Genomic DNA, 10,394 nt, shown 5'->3' with positions numbered 1-10,394 from the left:
GGGAAGAACTGAGAAAGTGGTCTGACCAGCTAGCTAACCAATAAGAAAAAAGGAGAAGGTGGTCCGATCTATCGTATTTACTAATCGTATGAGAAAACGTTGTCGATGATGAGAACTGTTGTTAGAAAACCACACACAAAACAAACTAACACACAATCCTCCCAGATTCCACGGAACTTGTTTATGGGCTTTGCCTCCTAGAACAGTGGAGTGGTCTGGTTGTTCGTGGGGTGGTACGTATAAAGATCCTTCAAAGTAAAACCCAGTGGTGTATGAGTGTGGGTTTTGAGGAGGAGGGATAGTTGAATTTATAGAAAGATAGGGGGTGTGTGGCGAGTATAGACGAGCACTACCTTGCTAATCGTAGCACAAGGTAGGTTTGAGAACAATGAGGATGACGAGGTGACGAGGTTCCCAGTGATAGCAGGCTCCTGACGCACAAACTGTAGTGCTCAGAAGGACTCTAATCGAAGGGGATGACAATCACTTTCAAAAGTGACGAGTGACGATGACAGCAGTTAACAGTGGTAGAAGTGGGAAGTGTTGTGACCACACTGGATCACAAGTAGCAGTAAGAAGTGGACTTAAGATTAGAGAAGAAGTCTGGAATCGAGTTCTTGTTGTTTTTTTTACAAGGTAAAATACAGGGGTTTATATAGTAAAAGAGAAGTAGGCTATGCACAGTATAGCTGTGCAAAAAGAATGAGAAAGAATATGAAGGAAGGAATGTACGCTGACGAATCCTGCGTAGGTAGTACAGGATAAGATTGTCAAAAAAAGAAAAGAAAGGGATAGAACAATAAATGCTGTGAGTAATGTCACAGGTTTGTACAGCCATAAAGTAAAGTCCAATAGCAAAAAGAGAGCAGGAAAATCATGATGTCATGGGAAGATGCAGTAAAAAAAGGGCAAAGCAAAACACTATCAGTATCAACACAGTTCCTTTATTGTCAGTCAGGCATTCTAAAAAAATATGTGTCCATAAAAATGATTCAAAAATCAAAAATAATCGCACTGTAAATGAATGTTCTGCTGAAAAAAAAGAAACTGGAGCCACCGGTCCACCACCTAGTCCAAATCTGACAGTTCCATGGCCTTACCAATGGACTGGTTGTGTTGGACCACCTGATCAAACGAGGGAGGGAGAGGAGTAGTTCCAATTTGGAACAAGTGAGTCCCAGGCAGCGTGTGGTAGGTGTAGCTGTAGCGAAGACGATGGACAAATGATAAGTGTACCCAAGTGAATGGGACAGCGATGAACATGGGCGACGCAAGGGGATGAACCTTCTCCAGCTCAAAAACTACCCACCCACGCTCCAACCAGGCAAGACGAGCGACCGATGTTTTGATAGTATATGATGGCAGATCGACGTCATGAAGATGGACCTGTTGCCCTATTTGGACCGGCTGCCGGGGCTTTGCTGATATCAGCAGTGGCACGTGGTAGTCAACGGATCGGCGACGGAAGCGGATAGGAAGTGGTGACATCAGAAATGGTGGGGGTGCAAAGAAGATGAGGAGGAGGAGGGTGGAGGTGACGAGGAGGTGAACTAAAATGGGGACCCAGAAACGACCGTCGGGTGAGAATAAAAAGGAGAGGAAGGGGCCCATGGTGGGGCTAGGCAAAGGAAGGGGAGTAAGGGAAACGACAAAAGCGAGGGCGCAATGCAATGTGTAGCCAGTGGCGACGCGAAAATTTGCCGAAATGCCGAAACACGGAAAGTACCGAATGGAAAAGCAAAGGTGAGCATGACTGGATTGCCTAATAGAGGTGGTGCTGATCAGCCACAAGTTCAAAACAGGCAATATTAATTACTATTCCACGTGCCACTGTGCCTGTGTGGCGCAAAGGCGAGTCTTTTTGAATATTCGCTTTGTTATTGACACCTGTCCATGCTACCAATCAACTTTGGTGCATGACACCGCTTTTTTGCTGACTAATTAATCTACAGCCACATACCACACATTTATCCACTACACCATAAAGGCTTACAAAATATAGTATACATGTGTAATATATTGACCTTTTATGGACTTGTCATTTTTTTTTACACATTGTCACAACTTATACTTGGATAAAGCATTACCATAAATATGTACTATGGTCTTAACAGCTATATAAGCTATTAGAGCTATAAAAGCCATTATAATGCCTTGGCTAGCTATATAACATTATACATGTGTGCTCAAACTTATAATACTATAAGAGCTATAATAGCATTTATAGTAATGCCCCTGTGTGAGGCAACGATAAACTATAACAAAAACTAAACCTATCTCCTTCTGCACTTGCAGGGAGTAAGGGTTCAATGAGCTTGAGGTCGACAGACGCTAGCAAATATAGCAAGTAGAGGACTTTGAGAGGTAAGCTTCAAAGGTTCTTGTTGAGGAGTAAAGCGGGTAAATTCAGTAATAGAAAGCTAAGGAGCCATACATGAATAGGTACGGCTTTATATAGGGAATTGTCCGTTCCTCAGACCGAAAGGAGAATATACGAAAAGTGGTCTGAGGAATTAATCAACCAATAAGAAAAAGGGAGAGTAACTATTGTACGACTTCTGACTTGATTAATCAGCAGGTGAGAGACTTGTACTAATAATAGAGGATTGTCACGCGTGGTCAGGAACCGTATCCTCATGATGAGGTACGATTCTAGATAAGGCGTTATTAGTATTACCAGGCTTTACTGGGGCTTGGAGCTGGTTGGCGAGATGCCTACTACCAGTCTCTACCCAGTGTGCTGGCTGGCTGGGAGTGATACCCAGTCTCTGATCTGTGATATAAAATGGTAACGATGGTTAAGAAAGCCTGTGAGGGCTATGAGAAGTAGAACGGCAAATGATACCTCTAGCCCTAGAGCCAGAGGCGTAATGGGAAAAGCGTTCAAGAACCAAGACATAGCGAAGATGAGGAAATAATAAAATGGTCCTTACACCCTGCTATATAACACTATCAGAGCTATAATAGTATAAATAGTATTGCCTCTGCTATATAGTACTATTAGAACTATAATAGCATAAATAGTATTGCCTCTGCTATATAGCCAAAGTGTTTTTCCTGATGTTGAAGCAAGAACTTACTAATGGACTGTGATAGTCAGGTGCATGACCTATATAGTTTGTGATTTTAGCTGATATCAGTCTCTAGTCAGGATCATCTTTGTCATCTGACATGGCATTGATGATAAAAGCTGCATTGTATTTGGAGTCTTGATACTGCAATAATGGGTGTTTCTGGATGCATTGTTTAAGTTTCTGATCTAGGTAAGTAATTGTTTCTAAATGATGGTGAAGACTCAATGATTCAGCTTGTGAATCTCTTACAGGCTTGCTTAAGGCCTTGCAGACATCTCCTTCATCTTTAAGACCCTCTTCCAGTACGTCCACTTCTTTGTTATGCCTTTCGCAATATTTCCTTGACAGGTACTGATATTTTTTGCAATTTTTCTGCCTTAGATCTTTAGGGAGAACAGTCTTGATCATTGGTGCAGCCTCTAGAATCTCAGTGGGCACATTATCCATGACCCAGCTTGGATCTCTTGAAGAGACTCCACATTGGTCTTGTTGTCTGTGGTAAGTGTCCAGTTGTAACAGTGAAATGGTTTCTAAGTCAAGGGATCTTTAGGCCATGTTTGGTGATTTTTGGAAATGCCAAATAGCAAGGCAGGTAGATCTTTTGGCTGGACGTTGCTTATCCCCCCCCATGTAATGGGAAAAGGCCTCGAGAATTGCATCCTTGTTAGGTTTTTAGTGGATGAGTCTTTCTTCTATCTTAACACTCACTCTAACAGGCTTTGATGAAACAGCATCAAGGCTCTTCTGCACTTGGTTAGCAGACATTGCACCATCATTAGGAATATGGGAATAAGAACATTCCTGCCAACGAAAAAGCGGTATATATGAATAAATATGGTAATTGGTAATTACATAATATGTACAATATTATTGAGTAATTATAATGAAATTCCGAGATATTCATGCATGAATAGACTGTCAAAATGTGTCAGAGCCATGACCTTTCAGAGTAACAGAGTTTCGGAGTGTGGAGATGGAGTGGAGAGAGTAATGGAGTACGAGGTTGGGAATCAACTTAGCTTGTGCGCTAGGTCCTTCTGTGGACCTTGGTCCCTAACTTGTCAGAATGAACAGATGAAAGTGGAGGATGAAAGAGGAGCAGAGTAAAGGCCCTTTGGAGAAGGACTGGAAAACTTAGAAAGGCAAGGGAATCTAGTCGATACTCAAACTGCAGGAATGGGGTACAGGAGTTACAACTTATATACTGTTGGAGGAATGGGAGCTTGTAAGGAGTAACTCATAATGTAAGTACGGAGTTCCATGCAGACAATTATCTAGTGAAGGGAAATGTATGTGCAAGGAGTGTACTATAAGGTCTAAACTACAGAGTTCATGAGGAGCACAAAAATGTGCATAGGAAAATGTATGGTGGACTAGAAGTCCGGTGTAGGAGGATCAGGGCGGATGTCCGGAGTACCATGTGGAGATGGGGCACAGGGTTATGTTGACTGGCAGGACATGAGGGGCGTAATCCTTAATATCTCATAGATATGTGGTGTAACATATGCCCATTTTGATCGCATTTTGATCCTTCAACATCTGATTAACATCTGACCAACATGTGGCGAAAATATCTAGATTTTTGCCACATGTTGACCGTGGAAAATCCGACTTTTTCTGCGGTGATACTAGCTGAAACCATATGAAACTAGTAGTAAGTATAGCGATGTGTGACTCTTCTACTTATCCATACGAGTAGATTACAGGAATAGGCATTTCAGCTTCCGAAGTACGTCCATCTCGCTGGCACCTGTCGTATTTTTTCCGAACTGTTCGTGGCATAGTTTCAACTAGTTTCAGTTACAGGAAATTATTAAGAGAAAACTTGTGCGAGTCGCTGAACTTGAATTATCACATTCGTCGCAACAAGGTGAGAATGGCATTACCAGCTCAGGACGTGGACGAGAACATAACTGATAATGAAGAGTCAAATTTGATTTCGTAAGTCATAGAACAAGTTACAGTCTTTTCAAGGCTCAAATATCGAAACACGAAGACGACGACAATAATTGTACACATAACACTATTGACAATTTAAAGGCACCAGGTTCTTGTACTTTACACAGGCACCGCTTCAAACTGACCCCAGTACTCTTTCAAAGTACCTGAGATCATATCGCTCACTGCTTTGCGACAAGTACGGCCCGATAACGTAGTTTTCCCTGCTCCATCCGCTCGAATGCTTGTTCTATACCTTCTACGCTCATATCAAAGGTTTCAACAAACGGCTTGATCCCCTGCGTCGCAGCAAATTCTAACATCTTGCTGTGCACACCCCTCGAACACACCAGGCTACCCTGGATGCGAAGTCCACCAACAACGAGCGGCATGTAAGGCACGACGAGATTCTCCTGAGACACAGAAAGCGGAAAGATGGTTCCTCTGGGGGCCATTATCGGGATGTATCTAACAGATAAGAAGTAGGCCGAGGTTACTAAGCTATATATGCAAACTCACAAGTCCCAATCGGGCTGCGCACTCGTCGTCACAAGAAGGTGATTGATTTCTTTTGCACCTTCGAGAGTCTTCATACCCCTAGTGGCGTAAAACTCGGTGGCTCCGAGCTGCAGTGCCTCCTGCTTCTTGCTATCGGAACTAGAAAACACGGTGACTTCGCAGCCCATCTTCGCCGCGAACTGGATAGCGAGATGTCCAAGACCGCCGACACCAATGACGCCTACGCGATCAGCAGGGCGCACGTTCCCAGTAAAGAGAGCATTGAATACGGTCGCGCCTGCACACATCAACGGAGCGGCATATGCGGAATCGAGTTTGGAGGGGATAGGGAAAATGAAAGCGGCTTTTTGAATGGAGTAAGTTGCGAACGAGCCTTGATCAAGTATGCCCAAGCCGTAGATCTGTCGTGAGTGACAGTAAATTTCATCGCTAGCGCGACACTGAGCGCAGTTTTCACAAGCATTTTGGAGGAAACCGAAACCTGCCCTATCGCCTCTATAGGTTGGAAAGGTGAGCACGAAGGAGGGGGTAGTCGCGGTATTTGGACGATGAACACGGGGACATACACGGAAAATGCCTTGACACCTGACCCAATCTGCTCGATGATGCCAACGCCTTCATGGCCGAGGACAATATCCTTGGATTTAAAATGCACGTCTGTTCCACATACACCTGAATGTGTCACTTTCAACAGGACTTCGTCGGGAAGGAGGCGCTCTCTGGTCGAAATAGACTGCACAACCTTGCCGGCCTCTGAGCCCTTGAAGACTGCAAATGATAGCTCAGATGGCATTGCGAGTGTGGATCGGGGGGAATGTGGCGGGGTTTGTGGTGTGTCGGTAGTATGGATTAAGAAGCTGAATTTGAGTCTAAGACAAGCCTTTCGCTTTTATATCTCTGGTCTAGCCTATTTTGCCGCATGACAGGCTCACCGGGTACGTCGTCACCGCGAATACCAGTATGCAGATGCGTAACGGTTGGGGTGTGCTACGAATGACACATTGGACGAACGATAAGGTGGAAGCCATTACTCACAGCTCCGAGTCGCAGTCTCGAATGTGCTGACCCAACTCCATTCTTGGTTTCAACATCATGCATCCGATCCGAACGAATCATGTATACTTCATACAGAGAAATGACACGACGAAGCTTACAGTGCGATATATCAACAAATCGGACAACTGCAGTACTACTATATGTTTCCAGTGAGATCCAACACACTCGGGCGCGAAGTAATGATCACCGAGCCAGCTTATCGATGCTCGATGCAAAGAACCGATTGGCTCTTCGGGTTCGGGTACTGTTAAGACACCGGAGGACAGCTGTTTAGAAAATCCTCGATAAGCAATCTGGAATGACTTGAACTTCCCGCTAATCCTTTTATTTCAAATGTTTATGAAGGTCAACTTTGAGATGGGCCCACGCTCAGATCGTACCAGCGCCCAACGACCAGCCCCAAACCCGAAAAATAGGGCCACAACTGTGCCACTGTGGTCCTACGGGCTTTGTTTGGCAACAGCCTCTGATTCAAACAAATCCCTCTTACCACTGACCGCATGACGCTTGAACGTTGCGCTCTAGTCCGGGTCGATAAAGGATGAAATGGACGACCGAAGCCACCGAGACCTATACCGACCCAGGTCGTTGAGCATTGAACGGCGATTGTCACAGTGAATGCGTCATAATCTATGCCTGACGTCATAGGATCATTCTGTAGCAAAATGTCAATATAAAACATCGCTTTTCTAATTCTCCCCGCTATCGACCATCACCTCGACCGTCACTTAGCGACCTATCAACTATGGGATTCGACTTTACTGTCTTCAAGGGATCGAAAGATGGAAAGATCACCAAATCAACCACTCACAAAGACACTCTTGATCCTGACGAGGTCCTCATTCAAGTGACGCATTCCGGTCTTTGTGGTACAGATCAACATTATAGATCGGAAGAGATGGTTCTTGGTCACGAAGGCGTTGGTATAGTCCAGCAAATCGGCTCCACTGTTACATCCTTCAAAGTGTGAGCGTCTACTCCAAAACACTCATCACAAACTACCGTTTTCACTCTAAACTTCACCGTATTCACTAACCTGTATACACAGCGGTGAGCGCGTCGGTTGGGGATACGAACACGACTCTTGTGGCCATTGCGACGAGTGTCTAAACGGGAACGAGATGCATTGTCCCGAGAGGCACATGTACGGAATTTCCGAATTTGACCAAGGCTCATTTGCTACGCATGCTGTGTGGCGAGCTCGATTCCTGTTCCATGTTCCCGAATCCATTCAGTCAGCTGAAGCTGCGCCTCTCATGTGTGCCGGCGCAACTGTGTTCAATGCACTTTACTCTCATGATGTCCGGCCCACTGACCGGGTCGGTATCGTTGGAATCGGGGGTCTTGGACATCTCGCAATTCAATTTGCATCAAGAATGGGGTGTGAAGTAGTTGTATTCTCTGGCACGGAAAGTAAAAAGCAAGAGGCGATGCATTTAGGCGCTAGCGAATTTTATGCTACAAAAGACGTGAAGAAGCTTGACATTGGAAGAAAGTTGAAGCATCTTTTTGTTACCACAAGTTCTCAACCCGATTGGCCTTTGTGCGTTTTCGTTTATCTTGGATTATGCGACTCGGTTGCTCAAATTCAATAATCAGATTTTTTTCCGTGCTTGCTCCAAATGCTGCCATCTATCCTCTAACGGTGTCGCAGGATAGTCTGACTATGCCATACCTCGAACTTGTCCAGAATGGAATCCGCATACAGGGAAGCATTACACCTTCGCGTGGAACACACATTAAGATGCTACGTTTTGCGGCTTTCCATCAAATCAAGCCTATCGTACAGACATTCCCGATGAACCTTGAAGGTATCGAAGATGCAATGCAGAAACTGGAGAAGGGAGAAGTTCGATATAGAGCCGTTCTTGTTGTTGAGGGAGCATAGAGCATAGAAATTAAGACTCTTCTTTGAAAATTTGCCGTCTAGCTTTCATGTGATATCAAATACTGCTTGTATGAATAGCACTGGCTCTCGGAGTATCTATTATGCAAAAAGCTCGTGTGCAGACACGAAAAAGAGATTCAAGCCCCTATGTACATGAGACAATTCTCAAAGTTGGTCTCGAACCATTCTTTATCCACCGCATTACCAAGTAAATTCGGTATATGCACGAAAAAGAGTGATAATAGGTGAATATACCTGTGGAAAACGACGTATCCAATTGCCCAATATACAGCATCTGGGCACATGTAGGTTCGAGTATATCAGAAATTATCAAGTATATGTATATTGGTATATAAAGAGCCTGAACATTTTGAGTATGCAATAGTCGTGATATCTAGATGGATAGAAATTCAATATAAATCAAATAGCAATGCCATTACCTGGGATCCCTTCAACAGGGCTCATTTTTTCGTCGTCGACAATTATCGATTCCTCCACATTATTCACGCTTGTGCTAGCTTCTACAGCCCGCTTCACATCCCACTCTTTTAACCCAATAGCAGCACCCATCTCCCTCCACTTCTCCAAAAGCTCTCTCCTTCTCTCGTCACACATACCAACCAGCCCCTTCCAGTACTTACCATGCTCATATTCGAAATCCATAGCACCACCCCACCACTGCTTGACAAGCATTTCTGGTACGAATATGCCATCCGCAACCGCCTTGGGATTGAATCGCATCTTTTGACGAGTGATGGGGTCGATGAAAGGCGTAACGACCTTGTAGAAAGCGTAAAGCATCCATGGAGTATTCAAGATCAGCGCTAATCCCAGACGCTCTGGATAATGTGTTTGGAGGATGTTCAGAACCTGTTGTATATGTCAAAAAAGGACACAGTGACGAGAGATAAGCCATACTGTGCGTGCAGTGCTAAGAGATGTATTCTTCGCTTTATCGGCGTAGTTGATCATGAGTGCAAGTGTCCTATAGATAATAAAAGGGTCGCCGTAACAGGTGTTCGAAATGGGACAAACACATGAGTAAAGCGGCCTGTGTGATAATCGAGACACTACATACTCTACTCCTGGACCCATGAGGTCAATTGCGCGTTCAAGCATCCACACAGTGTACTGTATCTGGCGAGGGCTTTCCTCTGTATTTTGCCGACTGGGGATCATGTAGGTCGCCGGTCGTCCAGCAGTGTCGTAGCCAAATATGAACTCTTTGCCAGTGACTGCCTGAGTCAAACGGTTAGTGAGATAGAGTGCTAGTAGCACGCGCGTGTACCTCGGGCTCAACAAGGTCTGGGGTAACAGTATCGTATAGCCCGTATTCACGTCGCCATTTGAGCGTTCCCTCCAGACGTTTGATGGCCTCGTTCACGTCCCACTTCGTAGCGCGAAGATATCTAAAACATTGAGTTAGTATTGACAGCCAATAACGATGTTGCAACACGACTCACCGAAGGATGCATTCATATGACTGGTAGACAATTCACAAGACGCAGAATCAATCAGTCTTACCACAACATTGTGAAGATATGTTATAGAACATACAAGCCACATCTTCTCCTCTTCCAGTAACTCGCCGTTCTCGAGCTCTGGGACTACATATCCATCTTGCACAAAATGCTGGTATACTTTTTCATACATCATGGCCTCATTTGCACTTAGTTCAGGAAGAGGCTTGGGGTCAGGTAGGACGGGGACGGGAATGGGCTCAAATATCTGGGACTCAGACATGACTGACGCGAATGCAGAGTGCGGTGAAGACCAAAGGTATGGAGAAAAGCAAGACGCGTGTGTACTTTTTGTTGACGGTCATGGTCCCATTTTCTACTATTTGGAAGCGCTGGCCCTTTGTCCCTGACAGCATTCGACATCGGAGCTCAAAAGACCATGATTAGATCATACCGTCC

At 44.7% G+C, this 10,394-nt stretch overlaps 4 protein-coding genes across 4 annotated transcripts; 1 reads left to right on the top strand and 3 right to left on the bottom strand.

Annotated features, from left to right (window-relative positions):
• Nucleotides 1–3,143: 3,143 nt before the first annotated feature.
• SERLADRAFT_437878 (uncharacterized protein) lies at nucleotides 3,144–3,521 on the bottom strand (the record flags this gene model as incomplete). The annotated part of the gene is made up of 1 exon (XM_007318223.1): nucleotides 3,144–3,521. The coding sequence occupies one exon, from the start codon at nucleotides 3,519–3,521 to the stop codon at nucleotides 3,144–3,146; it is 378 nt and encodes a 125-aa protein (XP_007318285.1).
• A 1,468-nt stretch (nucleotides 3,522–4,989) lies between these two features.
• SERLADRAFT_467286 (uncharacterized protein) lies at nucleotides 4,990–6,719 on the bottom strand (the record flags this gene model as incomplete). Its single annotated transcript, XM_007318222.1, has 4 exons — nucleotides 4,990–5,480; nucleotides 5,532–6,026; nucleotides 6,098–6,388; nucleotides 6,567–6,719. 4 exons carry the CDS (start codon nucleotides 6,623–6,625, stop codon nucleotides 5,195–5,197), a joined length of 1,131 nt encoding a protein of 376 aa, XP_007318284.1.
• A 572-nt stretch (nucleotides 6,720–7,291) lies between these two features.
• On the top strand, nucleotides 7,292–8,621 carry SERLADRAFT_467281 (uncharacterized protein; the record flags this gene model as incomplete). The annotated part of the gene is made up of 3 exons (XM_007318221.1): nucleotides 7,292–7,553; nucleotides 7,636–8,130; nucleotides 8,187–8,621. The coding sequence occupies 3 exons, from the start codon at nucleotides 7,333–7,335 to the stop codon at nucleotides 8,473–8,475; spliced, it is 1,005 nt and encodes a 334-aa protein (XP_007318283.1).
• SERLADRAFT_467278 (uncharacterized protein) lies at nucleotides 8,581–10,306 on the bottom strand (the record flags this gene model as incomplete). The annotated part of the gene is made up of 6 exons (XM_007318220.1): nucleotides 8,581–9,345; nucleotides 9,394–9,460; nucleotides 9,554–9,714; nucleotides 9,764–9,884; nucleotides 9,939–9,958; nucleotides 10,033–10,306. 6 exons carry the CDS (start codon nucleotides 10,216–10,218, stop codon nucleotides 8,896–8,898), a joined length of 1,005 nt encoding a protein of 334 aa, XP_007318282.1.
• Nucleotides 10,307–10,394: the final 88 nt, after the last annotated feature.

Source organism: Serpula lacrymans (genome assembly GCF_000218685.1).
Source record: "Serpula lacrymans var. lacrymans S7.9 unplaced genomic scaffold SERLAscaffold_7, whole genome shotgun sequence".
In the NCBI taxonomy this organism is placed as follows: domain Eukaryota; kingdom Fungi; phylum Basidiomycota; class Agaricomycetes; order Boletales; family Serpulaceae; genus Serpula; species Serpula lacrymans.
This window is presented reverse-complemented; position numbering and strand designations above follow the sequence as displayed.